This window comes from Rhinoraja longicauda, chromosome 9 (assembly GCF_053455715.1).
Source record: "Rhinoraja longicauda isolate Sanriku21f chromosome 9, sRhiLon1.1, whole genome shotgun sequence".
NCBI lineage: Eukaryota > Metazoa > Chordata > Chondrichthyes > Rajiformes > Arhynchobatidae > Rhinoraja > Rhinoraja longicauda.
The window spans coordinates 26,926,096-26,942,694 of record NC_135961.1 but is presented as its reverse complement, the minus strand read 5'-3'; the positions used below and the strand labels follow the sequence as shown (position 1 = coordinate 26,942,694).

At 41.4% G+C, this 16,599-nt stretch overlaps 1 protein-coding gene across 3 annotated transcripts in view; it reads left to right on the top strand.

Moving 5' to 3' along the window:
* LOC144596554 (endothelial PAS domain-containing protein 1-like) overlaps window positions 1–16,599 on the top strand; it is a 120,961-nt gene that overhangs the window by 61,555 nt on the left and 42,807 nt on the right. For all 3 annotated transcript variants that reach the window (XM_078404998.1, XM_078404999.1, XM_078405000.1), the window contains exon 2: window positions 8,024–8,220. In XM_078404998.1, coding sequence (XP_078261124.1) covers window positions 8,024–8,220 — 197 coding nt within the window. The remainder of the gene's footprint in view (window positions 1–8,023; window positions 8,221–16,599) is intronic.

The window sequence follows — 16,599 nt, the reverse complement described above, 5'->3', positions numbered from 1 at the left end:
CTCAGCCTCTCCCTATAGCTCACACCCTCTAGTCCTGGCAACTTCCTCATAATTGTTTTCTGAACCCTTTCAAGCTTGACAATATCTTTCCTATAACATGGTGCCCAGAACTGAACACTATTCTAAATGCGGTCTCACCAACATCTTATACAACTGCAACTTCTATACTCAATACTCTGACTGATGAAGGCCAAAGTGCCAAAAGCCTTTTTGACCACCTTATCTACCTGCAACTTGACCTTCAAGGAACCATGCCCCTGTACTCCTATGCTCTACAACACTAGCCAGAGGCCTACCGTTTACTGCAACACCTCACATTTCTCTGTACTAAATTCCATCAACCATTCCTCTGCCCACCTGGCCAATCGATCCAGATCCTGCTGCAATCTTTCACAACCATCTTCACTATCTGCAAAGCCACTCACTTTTGTATCATCAGTTCTTTATTTAAGGACGACTCATAAATTTCAAACAGGCTCCCGCAATTTCCTCCCTAGTTTCTCGCAATGTCCTTGGATTTATCTGATCAGGCCCTGGAGATTTGTCTACCTTCATACATGACAGTACTTTCAGTACCTTTTTGACGGTAACACTGACTGCTCTCAAGACACTTCCACTGATTGCCCCGAGCTCCTCTGCCCTACTGTCTTTCTCCTCAGTAAATACAGAGGAGAAATACTCATTGAGGACCTTGCCCATCTCCTGTGGCTCCGCACAGAAGTGACCACATTGATTCCTGAGAGGTCCCACTCTCTCTCTAGTTACCCTTTTCCCCCTTATGTATTTATAAAATCTTTTGGGATTGTCCTTAATGCCACCCACCAGAGCTATCTCCTGGCCCAATTTTGCCCTTTTTCAGTTTACTCCTTAGTTCCTGAAACTCCTCCAGGGATGCACTTGATCCCAGCTGCCTATACCAGTCGCATGCATCCTTGTTTTTGACCAACGCCTCAATTTCCCTCGTCAGCGAAGCTTCCTTATGTTTGCCTGCTTTGCCCTTCACTCTAACGGGGACATACATATCCTGAGCTTTCATCAGCACACTTAAAAATAAAATCCTACTCTGCCGATGTTCCTTTCCCCTCAAATACCCTGAACGAGACCTTCTCTCATACCCACAAAGTTGGCCTTGCCCCAGTTGAGCATTTTAACACGTGAACCCTCTCCGTCCCTATCCATAACTAACTTAAACCTAATCAAACTGTGGTCACTGGTCCCAAAAGGCTCCTCCACAAACACTTCATTGACTTGCCCATCCCAATTTTCCCAATACTAGGTCCAGCATTGCCCTCTCACGTGTGAGGGCCTCTACATACTCTCCTGAACACTTTTGAGGAATTGCACCCCATTTAAGCCCTTCACACCATGTCTATATTGTCTATATAACATTTTGTTTTTAGAAAAAATGTGTTGCACTTCCAACATCACATTGAAATATATCATAAATATTTCAGATAAGCAGTGATGGTCTGCTGGACTGCTTTCTAGCACTGAAGTGTATTAATCTGCCATTCTCTAAGCTTTCTATCAATGACAATTGACTTCTATTCCAATTAATGAATTAGACACTTTTAGTGTTAACCCAGAGTAAAACTTTCATCTTTGTAGCAGCATAATGTCCTGTATAATAGTTATGTAGAGTAATACAGTGTGGAAACAGGCCCATCAGCCCAACTTGCCCACAATGACCAACATGTCCATTCCCCACCAGTCCCACCTGCCTGCATTTGGCCTAGATCCCTCTAAACCATTCCTATCCATTTACCTGTCTAAATGTTTCTTAAACGTTGTGTTAGTACCTGCCTCAACTACTCCCTCCGGCAGTTTGTGCCGTATACCTGCCACCCTTTGTGTAAAGAAAAAGGTTATCCCTCGAGTTCCTATTAAATATTTCCCCCAATTGTAATCATATACATTATTCAATTTTTTTTAAATAGGTAATGTTTACAATTAGTTTCTCCTGCATTCTTAAGATTTTAACTTTTTGGGGATTGGATGAATTTTGGTTCATCAAGATGTCGGCAAACAGTGGCTGTGGCTTATGACTTGGATATCTGGGTCGGAGCCAGTTGCCTATGCTTGAAATGTCGTGGCTTGCAGCAGGTTAGATTTGCCTTGCCACATAATAAACAAGTTCAACCACAAACATGTTCATCAACCATCCTTGCGTTTCCATATAGAAGACTTTATCATGTTTGACTTCCTAGCTCAGAACGTGAATTTACAGTTGACTAGAAAGTAAGATGCATATGTTTTGTTTTCTATTGATGAGTTTTATCCTCAACCTGCCCCCAGCAAATGTGCAAGCCCTAAATAACTATTTTAAAAGCACTTTAAATTTGGCTTCTTACACGTTTCATGGGGAGATGAAATGGCAGGGTATTAATCCGCTGTATCACTCAGTTTCTCTGGGGGTTTTGTAGTGTTTATATTCATCTTAATGTGTGGTTTGTGGTTCGCTTTCAAACGGCAGCATTATTATTGGGTGTGTCTGAAAGCTGTTCCTGCAATGCAAAGATTACCAATTATTTAAGTCGCCGTTTATAGGGCTGTGTCACCTACAAGTTCATTATTGTTGTGACAGTAAAAAATAACATTTCAATGAGTAGCCTTTAGCTTTTGATATTGTACTCAATGTGCAAATAGATTTGAGTCTGATGGAAGCTTATTTTGTGTGTGTATGTGTAAATTGCATTTTATTTTTTGGGCGTGAATATTAATTCCCTAATATCATCAAGTAATTTGTGCAAGAACAATAAAAACATATATATTCTGGGATCTTCCAGATTTCTTCTAATTCAAAGTAAAATGCTGCCTGTTGCTGGAAATTTTAAATTTTTACAATAAGGTGTCAGGCAGGAAAGAGGGAGAAACTGATTAACATTTTGCGTAAAAGGTATATATTAGGAGATGGGTCTTTAACCTGAAATGTTACTGCTACTTTTCTCTCTTACATTTTGTGCCTGGCCTACTGACTTTTGCAGCATTTTCTGTTTTAAATTAAGCAACACCATTAGGTGAATATAAAGTAGCACATTGCCTATTCCTCTGGGAGGAAGTGCAACCCCATAATAGAGGTTGAGCAACACTAACTTTCTTTCATGCGATGTGATTGATTTGAAGCGGTCAGTTTTGGTTTCTAATGTCCCCCTCTGCACATTTAACCCACACCTTCTGGTCTCACCAGGCTTGTGTGGGATATTTTGCCTACCTGGTAGTATCTGTCTTAATGAGCCTAGGGTGAAATGTTACCTTTGCTAAGCTACATATGCATAGTGCATGTGTGAGTCTGTTAATGTCATTGCATCTACTGTCCTTGATGATTCGGTGCTTGGTGTTGTGAAATCAGCTGAGATGTAGCAGGCCATGTATCTGTGATAGGAAGGTGATATTGTAATGTGAAGGGTGGGGGACTTCCCATCGTCAATTACCTCAAGGAAATCCAGATGAAAGTATTCACACAGCAATTAAGACAAGGCTCCACTGCAGCAGCCATCCACTTGGGTCCTACGTGTGGGCGTGCCTTCCGGGCCCGGATTGGCCTCACCAGTCACTTCCGGACCCACAGTCACCAATCCTCCAACTGAAAGTGAAGTCATGGTCATCTTCGAACCCGAAGGACGAACAACAACATGTTCACGATCAAGAGAAATACTCAGTTCTTAACACGGAGAATATCCAGATATCATTGTCTATTGCAGCAGTAACTAATTACGAGGAGGCAAATTTCCAGTTCTCCTTAAGTCATCAGTGATTGAAATCTAGATCTTGTAGACACAAGGATCTGCAGATGCTGATTTACGCAAAACAAAACAGTTCTAGAGTACCTCAGCGGGTCAGGCAGAATCTCTGGAGCCCATGGATAAGTGATGTTTTGGATTTAGATTCTTTTTTGGACTAAAATAGCTCATTCAATTTAACTTTAAGACTAGCTCTTGTCTACTTCTAACTCCTCAGTTATGCATTATTTATACATACATACAGTCAAGCTTTCCCATCACCCATTTCCACCATCTCTCCACGACGATGCTTACTTTCATGAAGTAAATTTGTAACATATTCTTTTATGAGTAACCAATGTGTTTAGACTTTAGAGCTATCGCCTGGAAACAGGCTCTTCAGCCACTGAGTCCGTGCAGACCAGCGATCACCCCATACATTAGCACTATCCTACACACTAGGTATGATTTGCATTCTTACCGAAGCCAATTAACTTATAAACCTGTATGTTTTGGGGATGTGGGAGAAAACCGAAGCTCCCAGTGAGAGGCCAAGTTATTTGGATGATGGAATTGATGACTTTGTGGCCAAATCTGTGGATGAGGGTGGCACGGTAGCGCAGCGGTAGAGTTGCTGCTTTACAGCGAATGCAACGCCGGAGACTCAGGTTCGGTGCTGTACTGTAAGGAGTTTGTACGTTCTCCCCGTGACCTGCGTGGGTTTTCTCCGAGATCTTCGGTTTCCTCCCACACTCCAAAGATGTACAGGTATGTAGGTTAATTGGCTGGGTAAATGTAAAAATTGTCCCTAGTGGGTGTAGGATAGTGTTAATGTACGGGGATCGCTGGGCGGCACGGACTTGGTGGGCCGAAAAGGCCTGTTTCCGGCTGTATATATATGATGATGATGATGATGATGAAACCCCAAGTGGTCATAAGGCAAACATACAACAGCACTCCATAGCCACTCTGGTCCCTGGTGCTGTAAGGCATCAACGCTACTGCTGTACTACTATGCCACCCATTTGTTTCAACGATTCCACCATATATAATATGAAAATAATGACTTCCCTCATAGTAATATAACTTGTATAGATCGTAAATAGTGAGCACAACGTCGACACAGGGAGCTACAGATGCTGGATTACAAAGTGCTGGAGTATCTCAGCAGGTCAGGCAGCAACTCTGGAGAACATTCATCGGTGATATTTCGAGTCGGGACCCTTCTTCAGACTGATTGTATTAGGGGAGAGAAAGCTAGCTGAGAGGTGGGGGGTGGGGGGAGGGTATCAAAGCCTGTCAAGTGCCAATCATAAAAACATCCTCGCCGAAATCCACTTATCACTTGCTAGACTTTGGCCTGCCCCAACTCTCTTCCAGCTTTCTCCCCTCACTGCAATCAGTCTGAAGAAGGGTCCCACCTGAATCATTGCCCATCCATGTTCTCCATAGATATCATATCATATCATATCATATCATATCATATCATATATACACAGCCTGAAACAGGCCTTTTCGGCCCACCAAGTCCGTGCCGCCCAGCGATCCCCATACATTAACACTATCCTACACACACTAGGGACAATTTTTACATTTACCCAGCTAATTAACCTACATACCCATCCGCTGAATTACTCCAGCACTTTGTTCTTTGATAGTGAACAGTTGTCATGGCTTTTGAAATGGCACCAAATGAAGTCATCTACATTCTCAAGATATGTTGCATCTTTTGTCTCACTTTATTTTATTTATTTTTGTGTCCAAATAAACAAAAATAAACTTCTTTAATCTGAAGGAAATGATCCACAATGTTCTGAGTGTTGAAATATGTCCATAGAGCTCATTCGACAGGTTTCTAAAACTCTTGCTGAGATAATCACTGAGATTACACAATCGTATTAATGACAGAAGAGGCTTACAAAGTACTTTTCCTTCTCTACCTAATAAATAAACCCTGATGGGGTTATTTATCCAGTAGCTTATGCTTTTGGGAAGAAAGAGCCATTAAAAAAATAAGACCGCAAGGCTAATCCAACTAATTAGGAAATAAGTTTTCCTAGTTAATTGATATTTTTCAAAAAATAAACTTTCTGTCAGTTTTAATTTGGTACCTTGGCAGTGGTTTTGTTTCCGTTTATCGCTCTTGAAACTAAAGAGAAATCTGCCTTGGGTGAGGCTACTTTCAAAATTGCAAGAATGTAATATTTTGGGGGGTTGGAGGCAAAGAGAGGGTTGAAAATTTGGGTTCATTTGGGCATTTGGAATCAATGAAAGATTTTTGTTTCTGGTGTTCAAGTAACATGTAAACCTTTGGAAGCAAAGCAGGTGACTGGTAATATCAAGAGAAGAGAAGCAAAGCTAGATTTTGTAACCGGGGATCATACTGACTGCTGTCCTTGGAGGAAAAAAACTGCCCAAAAGATTAAGTGCCACTGATTTCCTGTTTCCCAGTACGACTTGCAATCAGTTTCCACATCCACGGATTCAATAGTGCCCAACAACATTTAATACATTTTATTGGAACCACTCATGAAATGTTATTTTAAGTGATAACATCTGAGATACTTTATTAGAACTGGATCTGACGTTGAGAAAGTAATGCAACTAAAATAAAATTTGTTAACTTTCTTGGATGATTTCTTTCTGAAAATTTGAGCAAAATTGTAATTTGCACAACCCTTCATTGTCTGGTTAAATCTTTAGCTGGATAAATTGTTTGTGACATAGTTCCTTTAAATTCTTTGATCCGAATTTAAATATGATTCGGAGCTGTGCAACAATGTTCCTTTTTCTCTGGGCATATTAACAAATAAACATGTTTTGTTAGCTTCAGTCTCCTGATCTCCTGAAGACCCATGGCGTAATGGTTCAGCAGTAATTAGAACCTAATTGACACTCGCTAATCCTTAAGGATGGCAGGTGTGGAGAAGGCTCAATTAAGTGAAATTGTTTTTCGGAAGTTAAAGCATGTTTTTAGGGCAGTGTATACCTGTCCCCTGAGAGTTCTTGAAACTCTTGGAAATAGTAAACCTATAACATTCTCTAGGCATAAGGTTACATGTGATGAGCTTATCATGTAAGGGTGGCGCAGCGGTAGAGTTGCTGCCTTACAGTGCTTTCAGCACCGGAGACGCGGGTTCGATCCTGACGATGGGTGCTCTCTGTTTGAAATTTGTACGTTCTCCCTGTGACTGCGTGGGTTGTCTCTCAGATCTTCGATTTCCTCCCACACTCTAAAGACATACAGGTTTGGAGGTTAATTGGCTTGGCATAATTGTAAATTGTCCCTAGTGTGTGTTGGATAGTGTTAGTGTGCGGGGTTCGTGGTCGGCGTGGATTCGGTGGGCTGAAAGACCTGTTTCCGCGCTATATCTCCAAAACTAAACCACACCTATTATCGGTGGAAACCAAAAGCTGTTGGTTGGAGCTAGAAAAATTGAATACACTAGTGTCAACTATGATTGTGTAAAGGGTTCATCTGTGTGCAAGTTAAGACTAGACTTTAGACATACAGCGTGGAAACAGGCCCTTTGGCAAATCGAGTCCGTGCTGACCAACAATCACCCCATGCACTAGCACTATCCTACACATTGGGAAGCAATTTACAATCATTACCAAAGCCAATTAACCTACAAACCTCGACATCTTTGTAGTGTGGGGGGGAAACTGGAGCACCCGGAGAAAACCCACGCGATGACAGGGAGAATGTACAAACTCCAGACAGACAGCACCCGTAGTCAGGATCGAGCCTGTGTCTCTGGCGCAGTAAAGGTACCATATTGCTGCGCCTACAGGCTGCCTAAGGGCGTAGATTTTTGCCTCCAAAGTGGTAATTGGACGAGACTGATTGCATGTGTTTTGTAGAGCCCATCTGATTCTTTTTTTCTCATTAATATTAGGCAAGGTGTTCAAAAGGTATGCAATCTGCCCAGTAGGGATGCTACCTGGACGGTGGAGATGATAATTGTAATTCTGTACAATGTAATCGATTTTACAACCTTGCCGGAAAATGTCACAAATCTATTTTAATCCAATCATTGAAACATTTGCAGCCTCCCTTTTGAGTTACATGCTTGTCAAGTACAAATTGAACCACATGCTGAAACACGCAAGGAATTTTAACAAGTTTGCTTTGCGCATGGGGAGCTGCGGTGTGTGGTGACAACAATCCCCCTACCAATGACATTCATTTGAGGAGTCCAGGAAGCTCAAGTCTCCGGCTGCCTGAAGATTTGACTTGTGTGGCCATGATGTAGAAATTTCCTGACGGAGGAGATTTGAATTTAAAACGTAACATTTTTCAGTTTCAGAAGTAACTCTGAGAGGAGGAAGGAGAAGTCGAGAGATGCAGCAAGATACAGAAGGAGCAAAGAGACGGAGGTGTTTTATGAACTGGCTCACCATCTGCCGCTGCCCCATAATGTCAGTACACACCTGGACAAAGCTTCCATCATGCGTCTGACTATTAGTTTTCTACGCACTCGCAAGCTTTTGAACTCTGGTAAGCATGACCTATAATAAACGCAACGTATGTCATAAATGTATGCACTCCTCATGCTCAGCTAGTTCTTCACAGTGGAAGTTCCAGTTTAAAGGGAGCTGCTTTTTATTTGCTCCAGTTTACACAGACTTGGTACTGTTGAGGAATTTAAAAAAAAAGGTCATCTGTGTGCAATGGGCCATTTTATGGAACTGTGCTGAGAATCCAGGCCATCACGAGTCACTGAGGATTCCAGTACCGCCCTGCATGAAGATAAACCATTGAAATAAAGTCAGAAGACTGGGAGGATTATCTTGCGATATGCTGTTGGACCTTTGCCAGGGTCTGGGTCCATTTCAGCAGGGCTCAGCAGATCCTTCAGCAGATCATAATAAAGCCCAAATGTGGACGTGCAGATTATTTTTGTGGGGATTAACACACGTGAGCAAAGATGCAGAGGTCAGGGCTCAGGAAATTAATAGAAAGTTGTATGCCTATACTAGTGATTGGTTAAAGTTAGCTCCCTTAAAAATACTATGCCACCTATCCATGTGCATCTGAGATAAAAACGAAATGCTGGAATAACTCAGTGGGTTAGCCAGCATCTCTGGAGAAAAAGGATGGGTGCTGTTTCTTGATGCTGCTTGACCCGCTGAATTACTCCAGCACTTTGTGTTACTGCCTGCAGCACTTTTCTATTCTTTGAGCTCACTGGGCAGAACACATAAGTAATTGTCCTGATTACATGTGGTTGGATTGCAAGATATCTCCTTGCTGCCGCTTATGTTGAAATCTAGTTAAATACTCCCCCCGAAAATAAATTTGCCTTCAACACAAAGTGTGAAATAGGAGTGTGGTTAAAGGTTCCTGCTGGTGTTATTAAACCCCTTTAGCAGCTAGTAGTTTAGCAGCTAGTAGTTGCCTTTACATGTTTTGTTTTTAAATGTTATTGCCATTGATGTGAAGGTTATGCATGCAATCAATGCAATTGGTTTTGGGTTTTTTTCTGCAGAGGGCAGAATTAACAAAGATAATCATACTGAAGCAGGCCACTAGTTACTGTGATCCTGGCCTGCAGGTGACACGTCCTTTTTGCACCTCCCTCCCTATGGGGCTCCACTTTGCACCTGCGGACTATGATGAAGCTACAATCAATAAATTATCGTGTGGAGGATTAGTGCAACACAAAAGGTCCCAGCGTTTCGGTTCAACAGCCAATTTAAACTTTCAATAAAGAAAAATGGTGTAAAGGTCTCATACAATACAATACAATACAATATATCTTTATTGTCATTGTACCCAGGGGTACAACGAGATTGGGAATGCGCCTCCCATACGATGCACTAATTTAGGTAATTTAGACAGCAGCAACCCAACGAAACGAACAGTTGTAACAGTTTTGGACAGGGTAAAGTGCAAGTTGATCTATGCGTTGTGGCCATCCGGCTCAGCAGGACCGGTTCATAGCAGCTATGGCCCTGGGGATGAAGCTGTTCCTGAGTCTGGAGGTGCGGGCATAGAAGGCCTTGAATCGTCTGCCCGATGGAAGGAGTTCGAACAGACTGTTGCAGGGGTGTGAAGAGTCTTTGTGGATGCTGGTGGCTTTTCTGAGGCATCGTGTGTTGTAGATGCCCTCCAAGTCTGGTAGCTGTGTTCCGATGGCCCTCTGAGCTCTATGGACTACCCGCTGTAGAGCTTTCCTTTCTGCCTCCGTGCAGCTGAGGTACCACACAGGGATTCCATGCGTTAGGATGCTCTCTATGGTGCAGCGGTAGAAGGTCTTCAGCAGCTGTTGGGGTAGACCAGACTTTTTCAGTGTTCTTAAGTAGAACAGTCTTTGTTGTGCCTTCTTGACCAGCGCAGCAGTGTTATTGGACCATGTTAGGTCCTCCGAAATGTGAGTGCCCAGAAACTTGAAGCTGGACACTCTCTCCACACTGACCCCATTGATAGAGATCGGGGCATATTCCCCGTTATGTGACCTACGGAAGTTGATGATCAGCTCCTTGGTCTTGGTGGTATTTAGGGACAGGTTGTTATCCGAGCACCAGTCCGCCAGGTTCTGCACCTCCGCTCTATAGTTTGTTTCATCCCCGTTGGTGATCAGCCCGATCACCGTTGTGTCATGGGTCTTTGTCAGTAGGATCAAGAGTTTTTGCTCAGTTGCCTCTTTCTTGTTTCTTTCCTTTGCCCTCCACCAACTGGGCTAAATTTCCTCTAATGATCCACTGGCCTAAATTGGCATTGTCCTTTAGTTTATTTTCAATCTTCTCAGAGATTATGTTGTAAAGGGCAGCATGTAGATGACGTGGGAGGTTGTTGGGAGGATGTATGTGTGTGTCCCTATTTGAGTTTAACTTGCTCATGTGATTGAGCCCAACTATCATAACTCTATCACCTAGAGACACATTGTCCACCCAAGTTCCCTTCCTGCCTTCCCAAGGCATCTCTTTGTCAAACCACAATGGACCAAATGACTTCCTGATGTTATGATTTTTTTCTAAAATTCTATGACAATGACTGAGTGTACCATGCCTACTTATTTGCGTTTGGTTTAGTTTAAAGACACAGCATGGAAATGGGCCCTTCAACCCATTGAGTCCATGTCGACCAGCAATCACCCATACACTGTCCTACACACTAGGGACAATTTACAGAAGCCATTTAACCCACAAACCTGCATGTCTTTGGAATGTGGGAGGAAACTGGAACACCTGGAGGAAACAGGGAAAACGTACAAACTCCACCCATAGTCAGGATTGAATGTAGGTGTCTGGGGCTGTAAGGCAGCAACTCTACCGCTGCGCCACTATGCGTCCATTTGCTCTAAGTAACGTCTTTGATACAGTTGGATGGGCATACATGCACTTCTTAATATTCCCTCACATGACATGTCCTGAGGATCTATCTTCCACATCAACACCACTATCAACCCCACAATCCCCATTAATTTATTTTATGGCAACAAATCATTGGGTAGAAATCATCGTTTTATGTATCATTTTTTTAATAGCTCATTAATAAAAAATTTGATTGGAAAACTCTAAATTCAAGACATCAGTGCATTTATTCATTTTAACATGGTAGAAAATGTTAAATGCATTATTAAAATAAAACAAATGTTCTAGGATTTATGCAGGGACAGTTTTTTGCAAAACATATATTAGTTAATTTAAAGGTAGTGTGGAAATAGGCCCTTCAGCTTGCCTAGTCCACGCATACTAATAATTACCCATGCATTAGTTTAGTTTAGAGATATGGCATGGAAAAAGACCCTTCGGCCCATCGAGTCCGTACCAACCAGTGATCCCCACACACTAAGACTATCCTACACACACTAGGGACAATTTGAAATTTTACCAAGCCAATTTGTCTAGATATCTGTACGTCTTTGGAGTGTGGGAGAAAACCGGGGCACCCAGTTCTGGTTGTGAAGGAAGGAAGAAGGGTCTCGACCCGAAACATCACCCATTCCTTCTATCCAGAGATGCTGTCTGTCCCGCTGAGTTACTCCAGCAATTTGTGTGTACCCAGTGCGAGTTCATAGTTCACCCAAGCATAGTTTTATCCTTCACACTAGCGACAATTTACAGAGGCTAATTAACCTACAAACCTGTATGTCTTTCGAGTGTGGGAGGAAACCAGAGCACCCGGAGTAAACTCGTGTGCTCACAGGAAGAACATGCAAACCCCCGAACAAACAACACCTGTAGTCAGGATTGAACCTAGTTCTCTGGTGCTATAAGGAAGCAACTCTACCCCTGTGCCACTGTGCGGTGCCTCACAGCCTGATTGTGCCTCCTTAAGACAAAATACTGAGGAAGATAGTCAATAACATTATGAAAATTCATTTTCCATACTGAACTTTATAAAGAAATATGCTGCCTTTTTTCATTGCTTTCTTCTGAATGTTGACTTGTGCTGAAGTCCAAATTCTGAACGTTTCAACCAAATAGTCTTTAAACACAAGCATTGCATAATTGTTGGCAAACTCTATCTGGTAGTAGTTGGGGCTTGCCTTGGATCATAGCCAAGTACAATTGTTGCCTCTGGACATTTGATTTTCAGTTTATATCTGGAGACTTTGGGCTGCAGTTGTGCATTACCTGGCTGCTTATTTTCCACTTATGCATTGATAGATTGGGATTATACTGAATGTGAAAAGTGTCAATTTGTGGAAGATGGTACCTTTGGTAAACGTTTGGGAAAACAGAAGATGTTGTTTCAAACTCGTTTATGCCAGTTGGTTTGATCCAAAGTAGAATGTGCGGAGGGAAGAAATTCAATGCAAGGAACTGTGGCTCCTGGATTGGGGGCTAGATTGCAATTAATATCACAGGAAATCAACTGGAACAATGGTTTTATAATGCTTCCATTTCCAAAACAAAAGGTACATGGTGTAACTGGAAAATGAAGAATTGATTTAACATGCCTATGCTATAAAGTTCTTACAAAAAATGTTTGTTACTGTTTTGATTTCCTACGCTCCTAAATGTTATTCATATCCTATTTGGACTAAAAATAGGATTTCCTTTAACTCAGATTAGCTCTTTTTATTTCTTTGATAAGTGATGGTAAAGGGAACAATTAAGGTCAAATATAGTTAGATTAATAACGATCCAAAGGTTAGAAATGTTGATCATGTGAAATCATTTTCTAAAACTTCAAAATATCAACAGCATGAAGTAATTTCTTACATTAATCAAATTCTTAGATGTATAAAACCATCAGCAAAAAGCAGGACATGTTTCTGTTCATCCCAAAGGAAGTAATGTGGTGAAGTTGCAGCTTGTCTAAATTCTATCAATGGCCAATGCAAAGACAAACAGGGCGGCACAATGGTAGAGCTGCTGCCTCACAACACCAGAGACCCAGGTTCGATCCTGCTCTCGGGTGCTGTATGTGCAGAGTTTGCATGTTCTCTCTGTGACTCCATGGGTTTTCTCCAGTTCCCTCCCACATTCCAAAGACATGCAAGTTTGCAGATCACTTAAAGCTAGTGTGAATGAGTGATCAAGGGTCAGAGTGGACTCTGATTGACCTGGAGCCACACTGTATCTCTAAACTACACTAAACTATAACAAGTTAAGTTTATTATCATATGCACAAGTAAGGTGGGGTATATGTACAATCAAAATCTTCCTTGTAGCCATAACATAGGTACATAGATGGACAACACATGAAAGCATAAATTCTGCATAAATTCTGCACAGCAGCAAGAACAAAACTGTACAAAAAGAAAATTGGTCCATGATAGTGCAAAAGGTAGTACATAGTGTTCAGTGCCAAGTTAGGATAGGCTTGTGTAGGTAGGTTAAAAAACCTAATGATTGTGGAAAAGTAGCTGTGCCTGAGTCTGGTGGTGTGGGACTTCAGAGGCATGTGCTCACCTTCTTTATAATTACATCTATATTATTGGGTCCAGGAAAATCATCTGAGATGCTAATGCCCAGGAAATTGAAGTTGCAAACTCTCTCCACCACTGACCTGCCAATGAAAACTGGCACCTGGTCTCACAACTCCCTCTTTTTGAAGTTGATGTTTAGTTCCTTGGTTTTGTTGACTTGAAACAAGAGGTGGTTGTTATAGTATCCCTCAGCCACGTGCTCTAGATCTCTCCCCCCCACCCCCCGTACGCTAACTCACCATCACTCATGATTTGGCCAATTAACAATTTATAAATGGCATTGGACTTGTGCTTAGTCACACAGTCAGTCATAGGTGTAAAGAGAATAGAACAGTGGGCTAAACATGCTTTGTTACAGATGTCAAAGGCCAAATGTACGAACAGCAAAGAAAACAAAAATGAAAAAAAATGTTATATGCTGGTCATTCTATTGTTATTTTGTTATCATGGCAATGTCATCGGCTAGAACAGGTAAAACCAGGTATGACTGCCAAAAGCCAGGCATGTGCTGTGGGTTGAATACGTTGCTGTAATGGAAGGAAATATAACTGTGAGTCTAATCAAATGCATTTAACTCATCAGATTCTTTGGAATTTGAACAAAACAGTTTCGGCACGGTTTGCTCTTCTCTTACCATAAATTAATTTTAGTGTAATAAAAACCTAATCCACTAAATATTTACAGTTTAATTTTGTTTGGGAGATGTGGGTGTCACTGCATATGGTACAGTAATTGGATAATGCCTGGGTTCTTGGGTGAGCAGTCAGAGTACTGGACCATTGATACACAATTGGAATCCTATGGCGATTCAAATTTAAATTCAAGTAAAAATGTTTTTAAACTTTAGAGATACTTTAGAGATACAGCATGGAAACAGACCCTTAGGCCCACTGTGGCTGCACCGTACACTAACACTATTCTACACACTGGCAGCAGTTTACAATTAACCTACATTCTCTTTAAACTAATGTTTAAATGAAAAACTAAGCTCTCAGTACAGGTAACTGAAACTACCAGATTGTTCCATAACTGATTTGAATGAATTGTCTGGCTCTGGCACCAAGCTTCAGGGAAAACTCAAGCTTGGATATTCCTACTTAGAGTCGATGAATTTGTGAACATATCTGATGGAGGTATTTAGAATTAGGAAGGGCATAAACAGAGTGGATAGAGAGAAGTTGTTGCTGGTAGTTCAGTCAAGATCTAAGGAACATTGATAGAAGGAGAATGGCAGTAGAGTCAAAATTAACATAGTCATGCAGCGTGGAAACAGGCCCTTTGGCCCAACCTGCCCATGCCGACCAACATGCCGCATCTAAACTAGTCCCACCTGCCTGCTTTTGACACACATCCCTCTAAACCTGTCCTATCCATGTAGATGTCTAAATGTTTCTTAAACATGATAATCCTTGCCTCAACTATCTCCTCCAGCAGCTTGTTCCATACACCAACAATTCTGTGTAAAAGAAGTTGCCCCTCGGGTTTTTTATTTTTTATTTTTTTTATTTTTGAAAAGCATATGTACAAATAGAAATAAAAAACACATTTGTTACAGAGTTCTTACATAGCTTCAATTTTTAAATTTTTAAAGAGAGAAAGTAAAAATAAAAAAAACTATAAACTATTGGGAAGAGAGAATAAGAGGATTAAAAAAAAAAGATATAACTATAAAAATTAAAGGGAGTAGATCCGGGAGACAATAACCACAGTTGTACATCCAACCCCTAACTCAAGTTTCAACTTTTAATTTAAAATTTTAAAATTTTAGTCCTGTGCCAAACCTCGGGTTTAAGATGAAGGATGTCGACAAAATGGAGAGGGTACAGAGGAGATTTACTAGAATGTTGCCTGGGTTTCAGCACATAGGCTACAGAGAGAGGTTGAACAGGTTGGGTCTTTATTCTTTGGAGCGTAGAAGGTTGAGGGGGGACTTGATAGAGGTTTTTAAAATTATGAGAGGGACGGACAGAGTTGACGTGGGTAGGCTTTTCCCTTTGAGAGTGGGGAAGATTCCAACAAGGGGACATAGCTTCAGAATTGAGGGACAAAGGTTTAGGGGTAACATGAGGGGGAACTTCTTTACTCAGAGGGTTGTGGCTGTATGGAATGGGCTTCCGGTGGAAGTGGTGGAGGCTGGCTCGATTTTATTATTTAAGAGTAAATTGGATAGGTATATGGATAGGAGGGGATTGGAGGGTTATGGTCTGAGTGCAGGTAGATGAGACTAGGTCAGGGAGAATGGTCGGCGTGGACTGGTAGGGCCGGACAGGCCTGTTTCCATGCTGTAGTTGTTATATGTTATATGTTATATAATGGGAACCTATGTCCTCTGGTTCTCGATTTCCCCTAAAATACGCAAAACACTTTGTGCGTTTACCCGATCTAGTTCTCTCATGATTTTGTACACCAAGAAGAAAAGTTTTCTTTGTAGAGCAAATAGTAATGGTCCAGGTATCAGTGAATGTAGATTAAAGTGTAACATTTAAAAAAGAAATGGATAATTATCCAAAAAGGGAGAATTGACTAAATTTTGTGGAGGTGATGAGGAAGTGGGACTAGCTAGATTGGTCTTGCAGAGTGCTAGTCTGGATCAGATGGGTAGAATGCTCTCTTTCCATTAGGAAGTGGGACTAGCGAGATTGGTCTTGCAGAGTGCTAGTATGGATCAGATGGGTAGAATGCCCTCCTTCCATGCTGTAATCAATGTGTAACTGCTTTGATCATTTGTGATCTGAGAACCTTTCAACTTCAATGAGTTTGGAAGATCATAGATCCCATAAAAGGAAGTATTAACAATAAATAATTGTTAAAACAAGATTGTTCCGTGAAGCTTGTCATTTTAAAGGAAACTGGTGGGGGAGGTGAGGAACAGTCATGCAAAAGTGCTTCAAAATCCAAAGTACTGTGCACATCCTGTGCAGACAATTAGTCTGTTTATAGCTCTATTTTTGAAGAAAAGTTATTATTCCAAATGAATGAAAGTTTCAACGTAC